The sequence below is a fragment of the Myotis davidii genome, unplaced genomic scaffold (assembly GCF_000327345.1).
Source record: "Myotis davidii unplaced genomic scaffold, ASM32734v1 scaffold562, whole genome shotgun sequence".
Classification (NCBI taxonomy): domain Eukaryota; kingdom Metazoa; phylum Chordata; class Mammalia; order Chiroptera; family Vespertilionidae; genus Myotis; species Myotis davidii.
Window position 1 is genome coordinate 2,967,552 of NW_006293953.1, and position 24,517 is coordinate 2,992,068.

General features: G+C 53.0%; 1 protein-coding gene across 1 annotated transcript in view; it reads left to right on the forward strand.

Moving 5' to 3' along the window:
- Nucleotides 1-24,517, forward strand: part of EFCAB8 (EF-hand calcium binding domain 8) — a 38,350-nt gene that overhangs the window by 2,454 nt on the left and 11,379 nt on the right. The window contains exons 2-17 of the mRNA XM_015566651.1: nucleotides 439-542; nucleotides 2,862-2,997; nucleotides 5,950-6,055; nucleotides 6,273-6,357; nucleotides 6,906-7,030; nucleotides 8,517-8,590; nucleotides 11,405-11,535; nucleotides 14,990-15,057; nucleotides 15,386-15,537; nucleotides 16,434-16,571; nucleotides 17,937-18,050; nucleotides 19,216-19,443; nucleotides 20,400-20,470; nucleotides 21,220-21,424; nucleotides 22,269-22,481; nucleotides 23,620-23,754. Of these exons, the coding sequence (XP_015422137.1) occupies nucleotides 439-542; nucleotides 2,862-2,997; nucleotides 5,950-6,055; nucleotides 6,273-6,357; nucleotides 6,906-7,030; nucleotides 8,517-8,590; nucleotides 11,405-11,535; nucleotides 14,990-15,057; nucleotides 15,386-15,537; nucleotides 16,434-16,571; nucleotides 17,937-18,050; nucleotides 19,216-19,443; nucleotides 20,400-20,470; nucleotides 21,220-21,424; nucleotides 22,269-22,481; nucleotides 23,620-23,754 (2,085 nt within the window). The remainder of the gene's footprint in view (nucleotides 1-438; nucleotides 543-2,861; nucleotides 2,998-5,949; nucleotides 6,056-6,272; nucleotides 6,358-6,905; nucleotides 7,031-8,516; nucleotides 8,591-11,404; nucleotides 11,536-14,989; nucleotides 15,058-15,385; nucleotides 15,538-16,433; nucleotides 16,572-17,936; nucleotides 18,051-19,215; nucleotides 19,444-20,399; nucleotides 20,471-21,219; nucleotides 21,425-22,268; nucleotides 22,482-23,619; nucleotides 23,755-24,517) is intronic.

The following is a 24,517-nucleotide window of genomic DNA, read 5'->3' on the forward strand; positions in this document are numbered from 1 at the left end:
ACAAACAACAGCAACACAACAGTAGCCATCTGGTGTGAATGAATCAAAATTATACCTATTGTTTTTGTCAGATCGGCAAAAAATACATATTTTTGGTGTGCTGCGGAATTTTAGTAATTAGTTTATGTGTGCCATGAGATGGAAAGGTGAAAATTGGTGATTTAGCTTTACGAAAAAGCTTTAAGGGGGGAGGCGCGCTGCTATGCTGTCTTCACAAATACTTGCCAATAAGCCCTTCACCCAATTCAGATGCAAGAGCAGCACTGTTGCTAGGCTGCTTCCCTTTGCCAGCCTGGGTGGGGGCGGGGCTCCCAGAGCCCCTTGGAAGGGGCTGGGAGAGTCGGGGAGAATACTGGAAGCTGAGCTTGGGTTCCCAAAGCCCAGTGCTCGGACCATTGAGCCAACACCCGCCCTGCCTCGTCTTTCTTCTTGAGGCAGTCGAACTGTGTGGATTATATGATGCACGAGTTCCAGGGAAAGGAGTTGATGAGGAAGAGCCAGTACCACCTGCACTTCCACCTGCCCATGAAGATCATCCCCATGTAAGGAGCCGCTCCCTGGGCCGAAAGGGCGGTTCTGCACAAGGCGGTGCCGGCCATGCAGCTAGTGCCCTTCCGAAATCCCTGAGCCACCCTTGTGGGGCCACCAAGGCTCTGACACTGGGCCTGGTGCTTGATGTCCTTTAGCTCCTATCAGCCTCACAGCTGGGTAGGTGGGCATGAGCATTAGGTAAGTGATTTGTCCCCAGTTTACAGATGAGGAAATTGAGGTTCAGAGAGGTCAAATGGAAGTAGTGAGTGGTTCTGTTTGCCCCCTTAGCCTTTAGCTTCCCCAACACGGCTCCTCCTGCGTCTGGGCTGAATACACCTGGCAGTTTCATCCACAGGACACAGATGCCTCACCCAGTGGGGACAGGGATTAAGAGCCACAACAGGAAACTGCTCCTTCTGCCTGCCCAGGCCTGGGGGAGGGGGAGGGCGCCCCTCTGTAACTCCTGGAGCATGCAGCTGTCCCTGCCTTGATTTCAGCCTGACCCTGCCTGCTCGCTGCTCCTGCAGCTCCTCCCCTGCTGTGCCCTCTGGAACTTCTCATCCTCTCTCTGTGCTGTGGCCTGTTAGCCCCTACCCTTCAAAACACCCTAAGAGAGAGGAGTGCTGGGCCGCTGGCTCCCTTCCCAGAGCGCACCTTGTGTGAGAGCGCCAGCTGCCTGATGCAGGTGGCTGGGACCAGGAGCCAGATCCTGTGATATATGCATGTGTGGCCTGGTCAGGAAGGGCCATGGTGGGTCTGTCCTCAGGGGACCATCCCCAGAGCAGGCCATGGGGAGCACCACAAACTAGAAGGCAGCCCCTGCCCTCAGCAGCCTGAAGTTTAATAGAGAACATGGTTTAAATGAAAAGCATGAAAGGGTACATTACATAAGTTTTGGTCAAGATTTAATTGATGAATAGCTCATGTACGTGAATGATGAAAGATTTTATAATCTTAAATTTTGACCTGGAAGCTTTGCTTGATGTAGCCAAGCCGTCACCAGTCTATTTTTCTTGGACATTTGAATTCCTGAGGGTGCATAAAAGGCCTGGACCAAAATGCCAAGAAGCTTGCCCGTGTTCTCCTATTTATATGCTCAACCCACAACCTGGAGTACATCTCCAGGTTTTTGGAGAACATAGTCAAATAATGTTCAATTACCTTCATGAAAGGGTAGCCTGGGCCCAGTTCATCAAATGCACCATCTTGTTTCCACTGCAGTCCTAGGAGGTGGAGGTGCTGCCATTGTGGAGATGGGGAGACCAAGACTCCATGATGGGGTGTCACTTCCCAGGGTGCTCCTCACTTCGTAGCTCTCACCTGTTGTGTCTGTTTCTCACACTCTCGGCCCTGACACAAGAGGCAGAATGGGAGGTGACAGCTAGAGGGGTGACTGAGAATATTCATGAGGAACTGGACAGAGCTATGGACTGATAGCAGGAGGGAGGGACAGCACCTCCCTCTCTCTTCCGCAGAGGTAGTAACGCGGTAGAACTTCACGGTGACTGGGTTATTTTAAGCCATGGGTCACATCATTTGGAAAGGGCTGTGGCTGGAGTGGGGGTGAAGGTACCAGCTCTGTTAGTAACTAGGACATAATTCCAAGCACAAGGTGAGACAACATCACCTGCTCTGCTGGGCCCAGAAGTTAGGGTACATCAAATGGGAGTGTGTGCGGTGTCGGGAAGTCAAAATGGTAGTGCCCTTTAATTGCCAGATCTCTGGCTTACCCAGCTTTGTGGCAGGAAGGAAGCCATTGGAAGGCAGCATTGAGGTTTGCTGGGAAGGCTGAGTGAGGCCTGGCCTGCCCCAGAAGCTGTTTTCTGTGCTCAGGGCAGGTCCTTGGAGAGGGAGAGTTGTGCAAAGGGGCCCTGATGTCTCGTAGCACCCTCGCCCACTTCCCCTCTCTCCATTCTGGAGCACTAGAGCAGTTGCTGGAATCAATGTTGTAGTTTCCAGTCAAGTCCTACTCTCCTCGCCTTCTGTGGGCCATTTTCCCAATAAAAGGTCTGCAAAAGCCGCTGCCTGTCTCATCTCCCTGTCCCACGATGTGGAGGCTGACTGGCTATATCACAGGACAGGCTTCCTGCTTTGGGAGCCCTGTCTCACACCAGCGTCGTACGTGGGTATCTTTCCACATATGACGCTAGTATGAGGGGCAGGGTCCCACGTCTCCTGGAACCTGCTGGAGCTTCTCAGTAGTGGGCCTGGTGCGTGCGTGCGTGTGTGCGCGTGCGCGCATGTGAGCGAACTCCCGATGGCTTTCCCTTCCTCCTCTGAGTCTGTTCTGTTTTTGGTTGGGCTCTTCTCTCTCTCATTACCTCCCACAGGAATCACGGGTGTGAGGTTGTGAAAGTGGCGTTTTTAATGCAGCGGTTCAAGAAGGTTGGGCATTTTCTGACTGTCACTAAGGACGGGAACCTGCAGTTCTGGTCAGAGTCCTTCTCTCTGATCAGCTCCTTTAAGGTGAGTTGGGCCCACATGTGGAGCACAGATGGGGTGGTCAGAGAGCCTCTGCCTTCGCACTGTGGCTCAGGGTGGCTCCTTCTCAGGGTTTGTGGACTAGGCAGTCCGCACTTGCAGTCACACTCCCGGGTCCAGGTTCTGGCTTCACCGTGGCACCATGAGCCTCATATTCCTCCTCTGTAAGCAAGATTCCACCTGATGTCCATTCTACGTGGATGTCCAACAGACACCTCAAACCCAGTTTGTCCAAACTAAATGTCACAGTGGCCCTCCCTGCTCACCAGACTTCTCCTGTGCCCCCACCTCAGTGAGACGTTTCTGTGTTGGAGATCAGCCCCCTTTCCTTTCTTTGTTGCACCCGCTCCATCACCAAATCCTGCAGATGCAATCCTTTGCCTGGCCCAGGCAGGAACAGTGGTTGTGAGCCCAGCCGCTGGAGTCTGACTGCCTGGCTTAGAACCCCTGTGCACCACCTTCCAGCTCTGTGACCTCCAACCAATTACTATAGAGCTCTCCGTGCCTCCTTTTCCTCATCTGTCCAATGGGGTAGTAATCCCTCAAGGGTAGTGGGAGGATGGATGACATAATACGTGCATGGCGCTTGGAGCAGGGCAAGGCACACAGCAAGCGCCCGATGCACATAAGCTGCCCTCGTCATTGTCTTTGTGTCGTCAGTTCCTGGCCGAGCGCAGTGAGTGACAGAACACTCAGGCAAACGCACTGTGTGTGTGTGTGTTGCCAGGCCAGTCTAGCAGATGAGGAAGGCGCAGCTCTCTGGTGAATAAAGGCTTATTGAGATGCTGCCAGCAGCGTGAGGGCTTCATCAGCTCTGGTAACTGCAGCGTTCCCAGTTGCATCAGGGGCTAAGACTTGGGCAGGAGGGTTCTGGGTGGTCTCCCCTACTGCCTCCCAGTTGCCTGTGGTGGGAACTAAAGTCTGGGGATGTCCAATGACTCTCCTGGGTGCTCTTGGTAGCCCAGGACCAAGGGGGATTCGTACTGTGTTCCCGAGGCTGGAGTTTCGGGCACACTCCACACACTTTTTCTCTGTTTGTTTATTGGGAGAGGGGGCACATTGTAGCCTGAGCTCTTGGTTGTGGCTGCTACATGGCCCCCTTAGTGTCCTTCAAGGGCCAAAGCCTGGGAGGGCCAAGGAGGACAGAGGGAGGCGCCTTTGGAAGGTCCAACAGACCTGGGCATTCATTCTTCCCTGAGGGGCTGCTTTCAAGTAGATGTGTCAAGAGTGAGTCACCATCCATGACCACTAGCTGCACACCCATGGTCACGCAAATGGAAGGCCCGGATATGGGGCCGGGTCTGGGCTTCACCTATGAGTTGTGCAACCTCAGGCAGGCCACTGAGACTCCCTAGGGCTCTCGCTCTCTCATCTAAACACGGGGTGACGGATGTTACTGTCACCTCCCTTGTGTGCAGGTTAGATCCCAGCCCTGGGCAAGAGAGGGGCCTCAGGGGGCCCTGGTCCATCGTCCTCACTGCCCAGCCAGTAGTGCAGGCCTCTGCTTTTCGTGCTCTGAGTTTTGTTGGAACATTGTGCTTCCTGCCTCCGCCTTTGCCATCCCTTCTGGATCTCCACCTACAGGAGCGGCCTTAAAATGGCCCCTCCCTTCTTTTTCAGATGGACCCCCTCTCTTTCTTCAGTTCAGAACCTGTGTTATTCAGGGAATAAAATACAAGTTTCTCAGCTGGCCACCCCTAAAGCCATTTCCCATCTCCTTCCACCCAAGACTGTCAGGCCGGCCTCCTCTTCCCTGGACATAGCAGTTCATTTCTGCTGACATGCCTTTGCTCGCGGTGTCCCCGCCTGGAGTGCCAGCTCCAATCTGCCTGCATGTGTTAAGTGAGGCTGGCACCAGACGTGGACAGGCTCCCGAGCCTGCCAAGCTCCTGCCACGGGCACTGTAGATGGTTTAGCTTTTATGATTCCATTACTTCCTCACAGCCTGACAGGATGATTTCTCCTTAATTAGCCACGGTGACCAGGTAACACCAGCAGGTGGCAAACAAGATTCAGACAAAACAAAATGAATACACTGTTATATGTCAATTGTATCTCAATAAAACGAGGGGTGGAAGGGAGAGGAAGATCCAGGCATCCAGAGGGACAGATAGTGGAAAGTCGGTCTTTCTCCCCCAGACCCTAGTTCCTCTCCTGGGAGGCAACTGCTGTGACCGGTTTTGGGGCTCTTCCATGGATAGCCTATACATATACCACCCCCTTTCCTTTTAAATATGCAAATGGTAGCACATTATATTGGTGCTTTTCACCTTGCTTTTTCACGTAATAATATATCGTGGCAACTATTCTGTATTGGTACGTGCACAGCTCCCTCACAGTTACTGTCTGGATGGTGCCCTTTGCATATACGTCTCAGTGAATACATGTGAGCATGTCCATAGGTGTGTCCTGGAAATGGATCCCATCACAGACTGCACATTTAAAACTTTGACCAGCTTGTCAAACTGCTCTAAAAAGGGGTTGTAAAGATACCAGATTTTGCCCTAACCAGTTTGGCTCAGTGGATAGAGCTTCGGCCTGCGGACTGAAGGATCCCAGGTTCGATTCTGGTCAAGGACATGTACCTTGGTTGCGGGCACATCTCTAGTAGGGAGTGTACAGGAGGCAGCTGATCGATGTTTCTCACTCATCGATGTTTCTAACTCTCTATTCCTCTCCCTTCCTCTCTGTAAAAAAAAAAAAAAATCAATAAAACATTAAAAAAAAAAGATACCAGTTTTTTAAAGCCCATTTTATAGACATGGAAACTGAGACTGGGCGAGGATAGGGCGTTTATCTAAAGCTCCATTGTTAGTAGTTGGTGGTCACACGGGGCTCCATGACCAGGTCTCTGCCTGCTTCCAGGGCCTTGGCTGGCAGGGTGGGTTCTCCGGGGGCAGCCTCCCCAGCCCAGGTCTCTGCTCTTCTTCTGGCCAGCTTAACCAGATACAGCCGCTCTACAACCAGCAGATGTGGGTCATCGACATGGTATGTCTCCACAACATGAACCTAGTTGCGATTGCGTCCACTGACCAGAAGATAGGTGAGTCCCTGGTGGCTGCCCTGCCTGCTCTTGGCCATTGGGAGTCATGCACCTGCATGTGGGAAGATCTGTCACTGAGCCAACTTTGAGCATGGATTAAATCCTCGGGGGTATTGCCAGGTGGTGAGCAGTGACTACTACTCATTGTCACCAGAGACCCTGAAGCCGGGGATGTGGCTTTGGGTTCTATGCATGTCTCTCCTCTGTCTTTCCCCAGAGTTCTTTGATGTTAGTAATCGTAACTGTACCCGGGCCTTCACCTTCATCGAACTGGACAGCTGCCCTCTGGTTATGGACTACTGGTGAGTCTCATGGGAGATCGGTGCAGGGTCTTGGCAGCGGCCACATCAGTCAGTGGTGTTGGAACCCACAGAAAGCCTTGCTGGAAACAGTTCTGGAGAGATTCCCATCCTGTGTGCCTGTGTCCTCTTTCCCCCAAGCGGCTTCTCTCTCAGGGTCACCTTTCGCCGTCACTCAGACCACAGAGTCATCGTCAGCCCTCTTCCTCTCCCTCTCCCACCAAGTTAGCCACCGAAACCTGGCAGAGGCTTGTCCCACTGCGGGTGAGGATCTGGAAGCGTCATGTCTAGCGCTAGGAGTGACTTGACAAAGAGCAGCTGGAGGACCAGGGACTCATTGACTGTGGTTTTTAAAAAATGCTGATTTCTTTTGGCCCTTGTTCATCGATGTTGTGGATCTGGGTACCTGGGCCCATGTTCATCAGCTGTTGAGAGCAAGAACTGCCCTCAGTCCCTGGGTGTTCATAGGCATGGAGCACGGGGACGGGGTGAGGACTGCAGCGGGGTGCGCCCAGCCGGCTCCATGGCTTCTCTGTCTCCATCTTTCCCAGGTCTGACTATCACAGAGGCGTGTTCTGCTTCGGAGACACCAAAGGCAACGTCATCGTCTTCATCTCCGACAATGTGGCCAATGGGCTGTTCAACCCCCGAATCCTCCCCAGGACCTCCAAGTGGGGTAGCTAACACATTGGGGAATGGCTCTGCCCTGGGGTGTTCTTCCCTCTCCCCACCTCCCTGCTCCAGGGCCCCTGGCTTCTTCAGAAGCTCGGGCAACAGTGCACTACACGGTCAGCTCAGAGCGGCCTGTGGGAACCGAGGAGATGGGGTGACAGCAGGAGGCAGGAGGGGGCTGAGGAGATAGGCAATCACTCTGAAGGTGGGAGGTTGTACAGGTAAGGGCCAGGGGAGTGGGGCTTCAGGACCCCCCTTATCCCGGGAAGAATGAACCCATGCCAGCTGTGTGACCTTGGAAAGTCACTCACCTGCTCTGGGCCCTAGGATACTGGTGCTAGCTTCCTCTATCATTGTGAGGAGGGTTCTGCTCTCCTTGGCGGTGAGCTGCCTTTGGGTGGTTAGGGGTGGGTGGAGCAGCTGCCCTGAAAGTGAGCACATCACCTCCTCTAATTCCCCACCCACTGCCTGGAGGGAGCTGCTGTGGCCACAGCCCTTGAGGAGCAGAGGTTTAGGGGGTGGGGCTTTCGCACAGGCCCCACAGGGCTAAGTGGTGGCCGAGATCTGAGCAGGCGGTCTGCTCCTGAGGCTGCACTTGAACCACTTGCTAAGCTGCACACCAAGCTCACCAAATACTGAAGGATGCTGTGAGGGACGCTCTGCCAAGGGGCACTAGGTGCTGAGGCCCTGGGGCGTGGGACATTTGGGGACTCATCTGAGCTGGATCAGACCTTCAGTTCACAGTGTCAGGCTTCCAGGCTGCTCCATCCAGACCACCAGAGTGGCCCCTTGGGCTTCCAAGTCATAGTGTCTGAACAGGACATCCTCCTGGGCTCCCAGGCCTCAGTGACACCTCCTGCCAAGCTTGTTGGGGCAGTGTCCCTCCTGGTTGGACAGAAAACGCATCCTGCCCTGGATGCAGCAGGGGGCTGGCACCCTGCTATGTTCCTGCCTCATCAGCCTCTGCTCTGGTCACTGTTTGCCACCCTGGGACCTGAGGTCCCCTAGGGCAGGTTGCGCCTAGTACGGTTCCTCCTGATGTGCTCAGTTTACAGTGCTTGTGTTTGCTGGGCAAAGGGGGCATGAAGGTTTGAAGCCTGATAGGAAACCCCAAAGGACTATTTTCAGAATGAATATTTCCTAGGACCATAATTCATTTTCATGTCAGAAAAGTTGGAGTTAACAGAATCAATTTGTTTAGACTGTAGCAGCTGGGGGGAGAGTGGGGAACCCGGAGACCTGGTTCCAGCTCTGCTGTGAGCTGGCGGGGGACTCTGGGTGGCAGTGTTAACCTGCTGGGTCTGTTTTCTGGGTGTTGAGTCCCCCCCATGAACTCATCAGGACACAGTGAGGTTTGAACAAGCATTTGGATGGAAAAGGCTTTTCAGTTGCATAGGAATTGCAGGCAGACTCCGGTGTCTTCTAAGGTTTTGCTTATCTGGCAAAGGGGGAGAACTGGTGACATGGACCTCAGTTTTCTCTCCTAACAGATCACTGGACCAATATTTCCATACAGAAGCTCTTAAACGAGAAGTCCCCTTTGTATAAAAGTTACCGACTGAAGGTAAGTTGTAGCTTTCCTCAGCCTGTTACCATGATAATTATTTGTACACACACCTGTCAAAAATGAATGCAGAGGGCCCTGGCCAGTTGGCTCAGTGGTGAGAGTGTCGGCCCACGGACAGAAGGGTCATGGGTTCGATTCCTGGTCAAGGGCATGCACCTCGGTTGCAGGCTCATTCCCTGGCCCCAGTCAGGGTGTGAGAGGGAGGTAATCAATCAGTGTGTCTCTCTTGCATCGGTGTTTCTCTCTCCCCTTCTCGCTTCCCTCCAGTCTCTTTAAAAAAAAAATCAATGGAAAAAATATCATCAGGTGAAGATTTAAAAAATGCATTAAAAAAAATAAATGCAGAGAGTGGATTTGGCCCCTGTGCTCAGTCATGGGCCGTGGGGCTTGATCTCTAGGAATGGGTGGAGTTGGATCCTACCAGCTTTTTCTGTATCCCAGGCGTGGCCCTCTCTCTCAGCGCCTTCATTGCTCAGCCCTGGTTCCCTCAGACACCGCCTCTCTCCTGCATGGCTGTAGCAGCTGCCCATGTCCTTTCTTCACGCAGTGCTTTCTCCAGCAGCCAGTGGAATTAAGAGCTGGAAATACAGTCATGTCACTGCTTTGCTCAAAATCCCCAGTAGCTTCTCTCTGAAACACACTAAGCCCTTTCCTACCTCAGGGCCTTGACACCTGCTGTTCTTCAGACTGCATGCTCTTTTCTAGGTATCTGTATGCCCGCCTCTCTATTTCCTTCATTCCCCAACCTTCCTGCCTGAAACAGCCCTGTTGCCTGCCTCTGCCTTTACTCCTTCACCCTGCAGAATCCTGATACCAACTACAGTGTGTGTGTGTGTGTGTGTGTGTGTGTGTTTTCCACACCACCATGCAATTCTCTAACTGGGTGTCCTAGAGTTCAACACAGTTCCTGCAGATGAAGGTCCGTCCCACAAGGCTGCCCTCCACTCCATATGCCAGTCACAAGTCCAGGCTGTTACTATGCTTCTGACTTGCTGGCTACAGAAAGTAGGTTCCCATGATCCCCTCCCTCCTTGGGTTTGATTAATTTGCTGCAGCTGCTCACAGAACTCGCAGCAACATTATGCTTACTAGATCACTGATCATATTATGAAAAACTGTAATTCAGGAGCAGTCAGACGGAAGAGATTTGTAGAGCGAGGTATGTGGGAAGGCACTTGCAGCTCCATGGCCTCTCTGAGAGCACCACTCTCCTAAAATCTCCACGTTCACCAACCGGAAGCTCTCTGAACTTCTTATGAAGGCTTCGTTACAGAGGCCTGATTGCTACAATCATTGGTTACTGGTGATCGAATTCAGCCTCCACTTCCTCTCCTCTCCCTGGAACTAAAGGTTCCAATTATCTAGCCCAGGGGTGGGCAAACTTTTTGACTCGAGGGCCATAATGGGTTCTTACACTGGACCGGAGGGCCGGAACAAAAGCATGGATGGAGTGTTTGTGTGAACTAATATAAATTCAAAGTAAACATCATTACATAAAAGGGTACGGTCTTTTTTTTCAATAGTTTTATTCATTTCAAACGGGCCGGATCCAGCCCACGGGCCGTAGTTTGCCCATGGCTGATCTAGTCTTATGGTTGGTTCCCCTGGTAACCAGCCCCATCCTTAGGTGCTTTCCAAAAGTCACCTCCTTAACATAAACTGGGGTGTGGTTGAAAGGGGCTTGCTATGACTACAAAACACCTTTATAGCTCTTATTACTTAGGAAATTCCCAGGGTTCCGGGAACTCTGTGCCAGAACCAGGGACAAAGACCAAAATATATATTTCTCATTATAAATCACAGCATCACAGCTGCCACCTCTTACCCGGCATTGTCCTGCCTCCCCCATGAGAGTGCAGCTCCTGGAGGGCAGGCACTTAGCTGGTTCTCTTCTCTGTTCTGTCTCCAGTGCCTGGAGCTGTGGGCTCCTAGTGCATGTGTTAAATAAATGAGTGAATAACTCCAACACTCAGGAAAGCCTGTGTTGGGTGGTCCAGGCTTCTCCGTGCTTCTTTTGGAGCAGGTTGGATCGTGCAGGCCCGGGAGCCCCTCAGGAAGAGTCCCGGGCTAGTCCTCCTTTTCTGCATCTCCTGTGGGATTCTCATCTTGGGCTTGGTTTTCCTCCAAGTTGCTAAATGACCCAGGTTCTGTTGTTAGTGCCTTGGATTTGGTGCCCCACTGTGATACTCAGTGAGCTAGGCTTGCAAACCTAGTCAGGGCCTGACGACCCCTCCAACCCACTTCCTCCATTCCTGTCCCCCCGGAAAGGAAGATGGCTGGATGGGGAGGCCAAGCACTGGTCAGACCACAGGGCTGGAACTGGAGTATTTAGAGCCTGTGCAACCAGAACACCCCCTTGATCTGTGGGTCTTGGCCTTTGTTGCCAAGTGCACCAGATAACATTCTCACTATCCCACGCCATGTCCTAACAAAGATGGAGGGCAGCGGAGGGGCCAGGAAGCAAAGGTTCATTGGCGCCGGGGCTCCTGCAGATAACAGAACTCACAGACTCAAATCCCTCCTTTCTCCTGTCTGGGAGGGGGCGACAAACAATCTTAGTATTGGCCTGACTTGCCTGATAAGCAAGAGTTCACATGACAGCACCCACTGACAAGCAATGGCCACACCCTCCTGGTCATGGGGTCTGGGCTAGGGCTGGGGCCATATCACTTGGTCAGAGCTGTGATCATTAGAAGCCACTGGACTCAGTGATCCCGGGGTCCTTCCAGTCCCCAACACCTGCCATGTCCCAGGGGTGGGGCTGAAAGGCCGTCCTCAGGTGGGACTCCACCACTGCCGCTCTCTTCCCAGGCTCTCCATCATAACTGGTGTCAGCAGGTCCGGTTCATCCCCGAGATGAACCTGGTGGCCTCCTGCTCAGCCATCAAGAAGTCCTCTTTGGTGCTGACAGTATTGCCATCCAAAGCCTCCGAGACTACCAGGTAAGAAGCACCTTTCTCTAGGCCAGTGGTTCTCAACCTTCTGGCCCTTTAAATACAGTTCCTCATGTTGTGACCCAACCATAAAATTATTTTTGTTCCTACTTCTTAAATGTAATGTTGCTACTGTTATGAATCATAATGTAAATATCTGATATGCAGGATGGTCTTAGGCGATCCCTGTGAAAGGGTTGTTCGACCGCCAAAAGGGTCACGATCCATAGGTTGAGAACCGCTGCTCTAGGCTAAGGTGGTGGGGCTGGAAGGGAGGTGGGTAGGGGTCTGGCTTCACTTCATTCAAAAGGGGCCATCCCTACCAAGGGTGGCCCCACCCCTGAGTCAGTGGCATTGTCTGTGGGCAGCTCATTGTCTACGAACCACACTGGGTCCAAGGCAGCACTACCTGTCCGATGGGCCAACAGCGGGCTGTTACAGCATGGGCTCTGGAGTCTGAGGTTTTGTTTGTTTGTTTTTTTGTATATGCATATACAATGTATATGCATATACATTGTCCTGGAAAAAAGTTAAAACATTATAAATAAAACTGGAATCCTGCAGCCCTCCTCCCTTTACCTAACCCCATTGACTCACTCCATTATCGAAAGTCCCAATTCTATGATTTTAGTGTTCACCTAGCACTTGGCACTTTGCAGTAGGTACTTCCTCCTGAGGATCCCAGTAGCTGGGTTTCCCTGCCTCTGCAGTTTTCTTATTGTCCCACCTTTTTACATCTGGAGCCTTTGGTCTGTGACATTTTGCTCCTGAACGGGCTGAATAACAAGCTGTAGCTCCTTGTCTTGGGAGAACAGCAGGAGCTTTGAGGCTTGTGCTGGGGTGCAGCTGGGTCAGGTACAGTGTGGAGAATGAGGGCCATTTTGGCCCAATTTCTGTCTGTTCCTTCTTATCCTGGTTGTTTTCCAGAGGGAATCCAGTCCTGGGATGGTAGCGCTAATTTAGGTCCCGCTCCTCGTTTTACACTGGAAACTTGAGGCCTTAGGGAAGGCAGGGGAGGCCGACTGGCTTGGAGCAGACCTTTGAGCTGGGGTTGCATCCCAGGCCTCATTGTAAGTCCATTGTCTCGTTAACCAGAGTATTCTGTGCACATTCCCACCCAAGTCCTGGAACTAACTGCAGGTTAGGGCAGGGGGCCTCGGAGAATATCTGTTGCGGTGGGGGCGTTTCAGTCTTGGCTTCAGTGCTTTTAGTGGGGCTGTGGGGTGGGATTTTGCTTGGAGATGGTTGGCTGAGTGTCATCTCTCTGCTGTGGTGGTAGTATTATCTCATGTCTGTGATATGTGTTTCATCAGCTTCGTGTTTTATTGGGTCTCAACAGCAGGAGGCTATCAGGAGGATCACCTCACTGTGGCCCTGAGGCCTTCTCTGGTCAGGCCCTGCTGCCTTCCTGAGCACACCTCTTCCACCTTTCCACACCAGCCACACTGGCCCCCTGTGGTTCAGGCGTGCTCCTGCCCCAGGGCCTTTGCATCGCTCCTCTCTAGTAATATGCTCTTTTTAAAAAATAGTTTTTGTCTTTTAAACATTTTTTATTACGGAAAATTTCAAACACATACAAAAGTAGAGATAATAGTATAATACTTTAATATCATTAGTACCTAGTCTAAGTTAATCTCTCCCCAAGTGTCTCAAAAATATCTTTTTACAATTATTTGGAATCAGATATAAACAGGGTTCTAGAATGGTTTTGAGCAGAGCAATGGTGTGGTGTGACGTGTAGGAGCATCCTTCTGTTGTTCTGTTGCAAGTAGAGTGCATGTGGGCAGGAGTTGAGATGGGGACCCAGTGAGGATGCCATTGCAGTAATTCAGGGTACATACGGCAGCAGCCTGCAGTAGACCAGTTGGGTGGAGATGGGGGGATTTGAGATATCCTGCCCGAATGCAGTACACATATTTTCTGGTAGGTGGCGCCATTGACTGCTTGCTGGTTTTCTGTTGCTGGGGATGGCCGCGGAGGGCGTGGCCTCTGCAGGTGGGGCCTGGCACTGCCAACCCAACTCTGGAGTGGCCCTCAGCCTCCCAGGCAGTGTGGGTCCAAGGGTCTGACTTCCCAGGAGCCGGCCTGCGCTGAGTTTCCAGGTGGTTGGACCCAGCAGTGAATCTGATGGAGGACCTATGGTCGGGGTAGAAGGGACCTGTGGACTAACCCACCGCATCTCCCTGGCTTCCCACTTTTTCTCTCACTTCTGCCCCCACCATCTCATTGAAGCCACTGTTATCTGCCACCTAAACTTTTCGCAGTGGCCTTGTTCCCTGCATGCCCCCTGACCTTCCAGGCCCTTCTTTGCACTGCAGCAGCCATCTGTAGACCTGGTCTCCTCCTGCTAGCCTGTCAAAACCACTGTGTGTCTCCCTGCAGGACCTGCCACGATCTATAAATGTCTGTCTCCCACCTCTGCTCATGTACTTGCTCATACTGCTGCCCTCTAGAGGAAGTTCCAGGAAGGCCAGGGCATCATATCCACCTCTCTGTAATCCTGGAAGGGAGCAGGAGCCAGTAACTCTTCGGTGAATGAATGGGTGAATCAGCCTGAAATGATTTATAGTGACGTTTTGGGACCATTCTTCCAGAAGATTTCTCTGCGCATATATGTGTGGAGAAGGATATATCTGGTTTGACAATAAATGTCATACATGCATTCAGTTGTTCTTCCTGACATTTTGATTGTTTGAGGCATCCTTCTGCTGTGGAGGGGAGAGCAGGTTGGAGGGAAGTAAGACTGGAGGTTTGGAGACCCCCTGGGAGGCTGACAGAAATGAAGGGGGGTCTGAACTAAGCAGAGGCCAGGGCTGTGGTGGGATGTGGGGGAGTATAGGAGAGCGAACCTCCAGAATAACATGCAGGTAACAGGCTTGGGTCCCCAGGGAGTGGTGGAGGAGCCAGCTCAAAGGCAAGTTCAGTGGGGCATGCTGCATTAGAGGGTCGGAGGCCTTTGAGTTGAGTTTTGAAGGGAGAGTTCAAGAAGAAGCTGGCAGGGCAGGATGTGTGGATAAGAGGCAACAGCATGGAGCAAGGCCATGACCCCAAGAGCTGTCTTCCCTTTTCCCTGGCCCTGAAACCCTTCCCTTGGATGTGTGTTGTGGCTGGGGAGACACCTGTTCCACTATGGTTGAGGTAAAGATGAAGTGACGTTTGTCTGTGGAGTGAGGCAAATGTGTTATAACTATAAGTAGTTCCTCCTGCGGGCTGCTTTCATCTGTAAGTGAGAGGTGGGTGCCTCTTCCGTGAGCTGCTGGTTTGGGGCTGAGACCCAAGGCTGAGACTCAGCTGCAGGGAGTGCTCTGGGCAGGGCTTCTGGGGCTGCTCCTCTCCTTGGGTGGAGAGGTAGTGACTTCTCCTGGCCTCCCTCCAGCCCTCTCTCCAGTTCTTCCACACCCCACACTCAGAGGCTCCCCTGAGGCCTCTCCTAGCCCACAGCCTTTGTTCTTTGCTGTTGTAGGTTTTCGGTGCTGAATGTAAGAAAAGGAATTCTTTGCTTTGATTACTGCGCAGAGAAGAACTTCCTGGGTAAGTCATCTTCATGCCATGCAGAATCTGTTGGCCTGGCAGAACTGGGTGAGGGCTGCTGGAGGCATGGGGACCATCAGAGCCAAGGAGGAGGCCTTGCAGCCTTCTGCCTCTGTCTGGCCTCCTCTCATGCCACTCTGGCCCCCACTCATGGGTGCCTGGGGTAGTGTGGTGGCACAGGCTGTGCTTAGCATGGGTGGGGAGCAGAGGGTTGATTGGTAGCAATGCCTGCCCACCTGCCAAGCCTGGCTGGAATTGATACCTGGCCCCAGGAAAAGGTCCCAGCATAAGCCCCCAGTGGCTGATGCTCATTTTTTCCCCACCCCAGTGACTGGGGGCTATAACCCCCATATCCGCCTGTGGAGCCCCCACTACTCGAAAAAGCCTGTGTGGCTGTTGAAGGGGCATCAGACCTCGGTGACGCACATCCTGGTGAACACCAAGAACAACAACATCCTCATCAGCATCTCCAAGGACAAGGTGCAGCCCTTGGGGAGCATGGCCCTCCGCCCCCCAACCAGAGACACTTTCCTGGGAGCAGTGACCTAGCTTGGGCAGCCGGGAGGCTGGCAGTTGGCAGGAGCCTGAGTCCCAGGGGAATGGTGTGACCTCCCTGCCTGTGGTCTCACGCCTGGCCTAAGGCCTAGGGGGAGATGGCCCCGGGGGGAGTCGCCATGCGGAGCCTGAGCCCAGCTCCCAGCAGTCCACCGGAGCTGGCTGTGGTCCTGGGCCACACCCTTCCCTTTTATACCTCTGAGTGTGGGACCTGCAGGGGTATATAGGCCCCTTCCATGGAATGGTTGTCAGTGGCTTAGAGGAAAATGGGGGGTAAAAGAGTAATGTCACGTCTGGCACATAGTAGGTGTACAATACATGTGAGTCTTTCCCTGCTTCCACCCTCCCCCCAACCCAGACTTGCACCACCAGCTCTCCAGGAGCCTCTCTAGGGACACTTTCTCAACCTGGGATAAACTCGAGGGGGATCCTCTGGGGACAGGTGGGCCTTTTGGGCAACAATGTTGGTAGCCACTCTGCCTTCTACCTGGTTGTGTTTGAGGAGGCTGGAGGGGCAGCCGTGCGGTCTGCAAGGGCACTGTGCTGCCTGGCATGGGCCTCCACCACTGAATGTCATCCACTCCAACAGGGTAGAGGTCCTGGGTGAAGGCTGGGACGGGGAGAGAGCCGGGCCACGGCTTTTTCTTAGAGCATAGAAACAACATCTCTGTCGCAGGGTCAGGACCCGGGGCAGACACTAAGCGCAGTGGGTGTGCTTTGGAAGTGCTTGCATCGTGGGCCCCTGACCTGCTCACATCCCAAGGCCTCCGTTGCCAGCTGCATCCCACTCTCAGCCTCTCCATCTGTTTCCTACCTCCTAGAATATCCGCGTGTGGGACCTGCAGGAGTATGTATGCCTCCAGTCCTTCTGTGGCAGGCTTTTTGCCCTGGGAAACTGTCCTATCACCAGCATCTACCTCCGGGAGAATGACAACACCCTCATCTGCAGCACCTATTCAGTGAGTGCCGTGCAGGAGGGAGGCGGCATCGTGGCTGCACATAGAGGGTGGCCACTGTGGCCGGGCCTGCAGTCCTACAGGACAACCAAGGGATGGCCACAGACTGTCCCTCCCCAGACTGCTCTTCATGATGCTGTGCTGATGAAGCTGCTGGACTCTGTGGCCTCGCCCATGAGTTTCCATCTCTTGGGATTTCCTAGAAGCTGTCTCTAGGCCCCCAGCTGTCAGCTTCTGTGTTACTGCTTCGTCTGTTCTTTCCTGACAACCTGGAAGCACCCCCTCCCCGGCCCCCTGCTCCCAGGCTGAGTTAGGGGCCCCCCCTCCAAGCTCCCTTGGACCGGTGCCTCCCGTGATCACAGCCCTTACAGCTCTGCCCTGAAACTCTTATGGGAGTTTCTTGACAAACTGTGAACTCCAGGAAGGCAGGACCACACCTGAGCAGCTCTTCTAAAGGAGAGAACCTGGAGAGACCTCATGTGAGGCCATCTGTGAGCTCACCTTCCCTGGGGCCCATGTGCACTCTGTCTTGACCCTGACCCTGGAGGACAGCACAGACTGGGAGAAGCAAGGGGGCTGACTGGGCAGGGTGGCGGTGGGGCCTGTGACAAGATGGGGATTTAGGGAGCTGCAAGGACAACCAGCAGCCAAGATGGGAAGGGAGACAAGGGTGTCATTTGTGGCTAAGAGTTAGGGGTACTTCCACTGAGGCCTTGTACCCTCTGTTGGCCAGGCCACCCTGGCAGGGGACACGTATATTGTTCTTGTGTCCTTGGCTGGCTCTCCCCCATATGGTAGGTTTCTTGAGGTGGGAGGTTGTGAGTTCCTTCATCTCTGCTGAGTACCAGACTGGCTGCCAGCATTTGTTGGATTAAATAGACCTTTGAAGGTCACTTCATGTCATCAAACATTATCAACCCCCTGCTCTTTTTTAGAAGCAGAGAATATATTAATTAGACACTGTCCGATCCCTTGAGGAACCCATGGGGTAGAAGGAAATGTAGAAAACGCAATGTATTATGATGGTCATGTATGCTAGGTGCTTCATGGAGCACAGGAAAAAGACCCTTAGTCTAGCCTGGGGTAGGGATAGCCTGGAAGAGAGGACGCTGGATTGAGGCTGTATGCTTCTCAGGAGTTATAAGAGGGACCTTGGATTTTGGGGTCCTAGGAGCACTAGGATTTGGGAGCCCTGATCTCAGAGAGGGGTGACATGGAGTAGGGATCAGAGGAGCCTTGCTAGGCTCAGGCCTGTGTGTAGTCAGGATGCCTTGATGTCTCAGTTTACTGGGAGTTTCTCCCTGGGGCCAGTCAATGAGGGCAGAGCCCTTTGGACTGCCCAGCTGTCTGTCCCTCTCCTCATTACAGATTGGGATCCTAAAAGGGTCCATGGAGACCGAGGAGCCTGGGAAAACCGGGGAGAAGACCACGACTTACAGCGCGCCCCTGTGTGCTGTCCTCTACAGCAAGGTTTTTAAGCAGGTGAGTGGGCCAGCTGGCCTCTGGGACTGGTAGGAGAGCTGGGTGACGTGGGGCAGGTCCCAGACCTCCTGTGTCATCAGGGCAGGTGGTAGGGTGGTGCGGACTCTCATAGCTGTCATGGTGGTGGGGGCAGCGGGGTCTGGATGAGAAATAGCCCTGCAGAGGGGCTGGCCCATGATGAGACTGGAGCCCCACCGCCTGGCCAGCGGCTTCCCTGACTCCTGAGCCCGTGCACTCCTGGCTGCTGCCCCAGGTCCGTTCTGACAGGCAGCCTTCTTATGCGAGTGTGAGATGGGGCAGTAGGGATGGGCTGCTCTGCAGGGTTCCTGGGCATCGTTTTCTAGGGAAGCCCTAGTTCAACTTTGTCCACTAAGGGAAGGGAGGGAGGCCCAGGCCGCGGGCAGCACCCTGGCCCTGAGTAGAGACCTCTGGGCTGGTCAGGGCAACTGGGCACATGGTTTCCGAGGTGTAGGGACAGAAAGGGCCGCCAGGTCTTCTGCCAATTTCTACTTGGACCCCTTTTCTGGCCTGGGTTCTGGGCAGGGAAGGCTGTATCTGCTACAGAGGTTGCCTTGGCCGCATGAAGCCAGAGCTCGTCTCTCAGCACTTCCCTCTCATCTTGGCTCCTGGCACCACCATCCTGCATACTTTGGGCTCCTCAATTCTTTCAAACAGTTATAACCCCCAACCCCAGCTTTTCTAGACGTTCTTAGCAGGAGGGCTGGTCTCAAATAGGCTCACTGCTGCTGTTGCATTGAAATGCTTGTCATGGCAGCAAAAGGTTGTACCGAGTGGAGTGACCATCTTCTACTCTCTGCACTTCCCTTCGTAGGGGCCAGTTTCTCTATTTCCTATGCCGCCCCCATCATTAATGATGCTTCAATAAAAGGGTGTTTTTTTAAAATTAGAGATTATTTTCTCTGGATAGATTCTGATAGACGCATTTCTGAGTTAAAGGGAACTTCACCAAACTGGCTCCTTCTGAAAGCTGTGCCAGGTTGCACTGCCCTGAGGAAGGCCTGTTTTCAAGAAGAGGTGATCTGGTAGCCGGGGTCCGTGAATGCCTGTCTTCCCAGTGCATGGAGGGGGGTTGGGCCAGGCCTAGCCATGACAGGTAGGGGCCACACGCCTCTGTGGGAGCCCCAGACTGTGTCCTCGCCCGCAGGTGGTGAGTGGCTGTGTGACCGGCGTGGTGAGTGTGTGGGAGATCGTCACAGGCAAGAGGATGATGGAGTTCTCTGTGAGTCGTGACCAGCAAATGGAGCTGACTGCCATGTCCCTGGATGAGCCTGAGCGGTGCCTGCTCACGGGTTCACGTGATGGCACTGTAAAGATGTGGAACTACAGCACTGGGGAATCCCTGCTCACCTTCCCCAACCCTGACCAGCTGGAGGTCAGTCTGGTCCATCGGGTGGGCTCAGAGGGCCTCTTGAGAAACTAAGCACAACTCCAGTGACTCTGGGGCCCACTAGTTCATCTGCCTCCCTGAAGAGCAGTGGCTTCATGCCTCCCGGAGCCTCCGTGTCCTCACGCGGAAGGTGAAGATAGGCAATAGCACCTGTCCTTAATAAGCGTTCTACAAATATTAGCTTCACTTGCTTTTAGTTTGTTAGCATTTCTTTTTTTTTTTAAAAAATATATTTTTTATTGATTTTTTACAGAGAGGAAGGGAGAGGGATAGAGAGTCAGAAACATCGATGAGAGAGTAACACCGATCAGCTGCCTCCTGCACAACCCCCACTGGGGATATGCCTGCAACCAAGGAACATGCCCTTGACCAGAATCAAACCTGGGACCCTTGAGTCCGCAGGCTGATGCTCTATCCACTGAGCCACACCGGTCAGGGCTTGTTAGCATTTCTTACCCCACCTATGAGAGCTTGGGACCCTAGCAGTGGGGGCAGGTGATTCAGAGCCACCCATGCTTGACTCTATTTGAGACAGTCCTTGGGTGTGGCATCGTGCCGAGCCAGCAGTCCCCCTTTGGGACTTGAGGCCATTTCTGACGCCTGTGGCACAGTCCTTTAACCAGCCCCGAAGGAGCACATGGTCAAGAAGCCAGGGGTTTGAGTACTAGTGCAGGTCTTATCACTCAGTCATTTGACCTTACCCCAGTCACTTGTCTGTTTTCAGTCATCCCCTAGAAAGTGGACATGGATACCTACCTGATTTGCTTTCTCTCAGTCCATCAACTGATGAGATAGGAGGAAACCTTGAGAAAAATGTGGTGGTGTCACCTCTAGAGAATTCTCCTCACATGGAGAGTGTTAGCTTCTTGCTTGGTATGATTAGGAAGACGTTCCACGCCCAGAGCTATTTTCACTGAGTTTTTTTCTTTCATCTTCCACAGATTAGTGGGATTATCCATATGAATAACATGTTCTACGTGACCGGGTGGAATAAGAGAATCACCTGTTACAAGTGAGTAGCAAGGGTGTGTGTGGGTAGGTGGGCTCCTCCATTCCTGGCTTTGCGGGTGGTTAGAACACCAGCAGGACATTAGTGGTGGCTCATGTCCAGGGCTTCATCTGTCATCCACCCATCTATTCGCCACTCCCTTCGATGATAGGCTGTAGGCTTTGCGGGAGGTGCTGGGGGTGGGTATAAACAAGAACGATGGATCTTCATCCTCCTGGAGCCTCTGTGGGGTTGAGCTGATCAAATAGCTTCATTTAGAATGCTACATTCGATTGAATAGGGGTTTCTATGGAAAGGAGACAGAAATATGATTTAGTCTGAGGGGTGGTCAGAAAAAGCTCACCTGAGGATTTTATGGGTGGAGGGGGATCTGAAGAGCGAGCAGAGGGGTCTTACCGAAGCAGCTAAGAGCTTGGGATAGGAGGAACATTCTGGCAGAGGGAGGAAATGCTAGCGTATGTGCAAGACCCCTTCCTCCTCAGAGGGCCCTTTTAGGGCAGTGGTTTCCTCTTCTCTAAACCTGAACCCTTACTCCGGTGCCTGAGAGGTGAAAATCTGTAAGATTAGTTTACATGAAGCCCGAGGACAGGGCCTTCACAGTAGGCACATTGTAGGTGCTTAGTGAATGGAGTCAGCAGGGCAGAAGGTCAGCCCTGTCCCAGCCCCCCATGTGCCCTCTGCTGAGTCCGTGTTCCTGCAGTGGAGCACTAAGGCTGAGCTCTCAGCCCTCCTGCCTCTGGCCGTGTGTGCAGGTTCCACAAGACCAAGTCGGTGCTCTTGTGCAACCACTGGCAGACCTTCCACACCGAGGATATCCTGAGTGTGGCCAAGTACCAGAACCAGTTCCTCGGGACCGCCTCCTACAACGGGGACATCCTCTTCTGGAACGTCAATATGCTCAAGCCCATCCTCAAATTCAACGCCTCTCAGAGCCCCGCACCCTTGCTGCCTACGAAGGTATGGCCAATAGGAACATGCTGTTCTCTCATCTTTCTCTTAGCTGTGGGCCAGAATCACACTGGACCTGGGGAAGGAGGGTGTAGGGAGCATCCTGGGAAGTAGAGAGGATGGTGGTGACTTGTTCTGGAGGAGATTTCTATGATTATCCTCATTCAACAAATGAGGAAACTAAGGCACAGAGAGGTTATGCATCTTGCCCAAGGTCACACAGCCAAGAAGTGATAGGTCAAACCCAGGCAGTTTGACTCCAGAGCCTGGGAGTGCTAGTTGTGTTCCCTCCAAAGATTACTCTGTCCTGAAAGATGGCTCACATCTTACCCGTCACCAGTACATACGGCCATTCCGGGCTCACTGAGCTCATGACAAGGACTTAGGAAACTCACACAGTCTCTGGATTGCCATATCTTTGCACATCAAAGCTGGAAGGGCCTCTGGGGTCACCTCATGCAGTAGTTTTTGGAACATGTTGGGGAAAGATGCTTGGAAGCTATTGCAGAGGCTTCTCCCAGAGCAGCCCAGCTTTTTATCTATTTTATACTTTGGAGCTTCCCTTAAGATTAAAAACATCCTAAAAAATATTTGGAAACCACTGTCCATTTTAGAGATGGGAAGACTGAGTTCCTCATAGGAGCAGTTTCCTGCCTATGGGTACTCAGGGCATTAGCGGTTGGCCCTGGGACAGGGTCATAGGTTCTGGGTTGATGCCTCTAAGGGTCCCCGGTTTCTGGGAAGCATGCTCTGGGCACCTGGGGAGCCTGTGCTGTTGGTGTGAGGCTGGGAGACCCTGCATTTCCCTCTGGGACATTGCCGAGCCCCAGGGGCTGCTCTCTCTCTGGCACAGGTGCAAAGAGACGGCGAGAGCTTAATTGAGGGCCAAAGGACCAGCAATCCCTGTGTGGAGCCAAAGAAGTGGGCACGCAAATCTTCCGTGCATCCTCTGGACCACAGCACCAAGACTGGGTCCAACACCAAACTGAGGCAGAGCCTGGTGTCAGCCCCCCCTGTGATGAGACACCCCAGCACCAAGGAGTCAGAGGAGCCTGAGCTCATGAAGGTGGGAGCAAGGCATCCACCCTTACTCTCTAGACCAGCGGTCACCAACCTTTTGGACCTCACAGGCCACCAGTGGTCCACGGACCACCGGTTGGCGACCGCCGCTCTAGACACCTCAGTTTGCCTCATGTGTGTGATTCCTTATTAGGAGGCACTTTAACACACTTTTCTTGAGTATGGTGGGCTGGGCAGGCACCTCCCTGATTAGGCCCAGGGAATCTAACCCAATCTGCTGCCTCACACCTGCCCATGGTCCCTTCTCAGAGAGCAGCTAATACCAGACCTGATGTCTGTAAGCTCAAGGGCAGGACCCGGAGGCGAGACAACCAGAGAACCTATAACTGGAGGTTAAATCCTGGGCTGCTTTCTCTGTCTTCCAGCTCCTGTTGCCCCAGCAGAGATGAGCCATAAAGGCTCCCCTGCCTCCCCAACAAGCCTTAGCTCCCTGGAGACCAGACCAAACCACTTCCCTCCTCCTCTGAGCCCTGGTGTCTGCCCCAGGATCAACCCTTCTAGGCTTGACTGATGGTCTTATTTGGGGTGGGTGGAGTAGGGAGAAAGAGCCAGGGGACTGCTCTCTCCCTACTCACTGGGTGTGGTTTGGCCTCAGACCCTACAGTGGAGACAGTAATCTCTTGAATGGGGCTTGGAAGCCCATCAGGTCATCTTAGCCATTGAAGACTAAGGACTCCTGGGAACTGAGGCGTCCAGGAATGAGAATTCCCACCTTCCCCAAACACACAAGACCTGTCAGGCACCAGGTAGTCTAGACCGGATCCCATATGACCTGCTGGGACTCTGTTCTGCTGTAAGGGGCAGCCACTGGATAACACTACAAGGCACTGATACCATCACTGAGTATGGGGGTGGTACCACTACCTTCAAATCTCCTAGAACAATGGCCTATCCACACCTCTCTATTCTTACCTTTAGCCAGGGCAAAGGGAGGGTCTTCTCCCAAAGCAAACTCGAGTCTCTTAGGCCCAGGACCTGTTAGACCCCAGCTGTGCCTTTCACAGGGTGTTGTATGTGTTGAGTGAGGCTGGGGGCTGCTCCTTCAGCATCTACCTCTAGCCTCTGTCCCCATTAGCCAGGGAGACCCCCTTATGATGACCTGGGAGGCCCATTTTGTTTTCCAGAAACCACACAGTGTTGGCAGCATCAAGCTCTTAAGAATGTATTATGAGAGGCAGTCCCTCCAACAAGAGACTGAAAGGACAAAAGGGGAATTGCAGAAGAGGGAGTTCCAGCAGTCCAATGCATCGGTGGAGAAGGTGGGCCATGCTCAGGCAGGGTCTGGGGTGTGAGGAGGGGTGGACAGTGGGGTGGGGTTGGGAAATGCAGTGCCTGTGGCGGCCTGGGGCCCAGCCTGGTTCTCCTCAGGGTCTGGAGAGAAGTGATGGAGATGATGGTACTGCTCAGGATTTGGGTCCAGGACTGCTGTGTCTGGGGGAAGCTCCCCGGGTATAGGGGTTGTCTAGGGAGGTGAACAGTGTCCCCTTCTGGTTGGGGGTGCTGGACTGGGAGGGAGGAAAAGTAGCATTTCCAGAACCCACTGTTAAATGCCCTCCTGTGCTCTGGTGAGGTGTTTTGTATGACATGTGAGGGGATTGGGTCATATCTGTTCTCATTTTCTCCTGTACCTTTCCCCTTTCAGGCTCTGATCACCCCTCACTGTGCTGTCACCTAAGGCCCCTTCCAGCTTTCACCTGCAAAGACAGGGTCATTAAGAGACTATATAGGTTTCCTAAATTCCTGCTATGAGCCAGTGAAAATCAGAATCATAGCCGTGTTAGGTATGGCAGGGCTGCCCCCTTACCTAGGGGACCAGGGCCTCGAGCAGGGGAGCAGAGCCCTGCGGAGCTGGGTCCTGTGCGCTGGAGCAGAGACTGGCGAGCCTCTGAACATTCTCTCCTCCAGGTTCTGAATGTGCTTTCCTCTCTTTTAAAAGTTTTGTTTTGGTAAAAAAAACGAAAAAGAAGTGTGCATAAAGCAAAAAGTAAAGGTCCACCATGTATCCTTACTACCCCCCCCCCC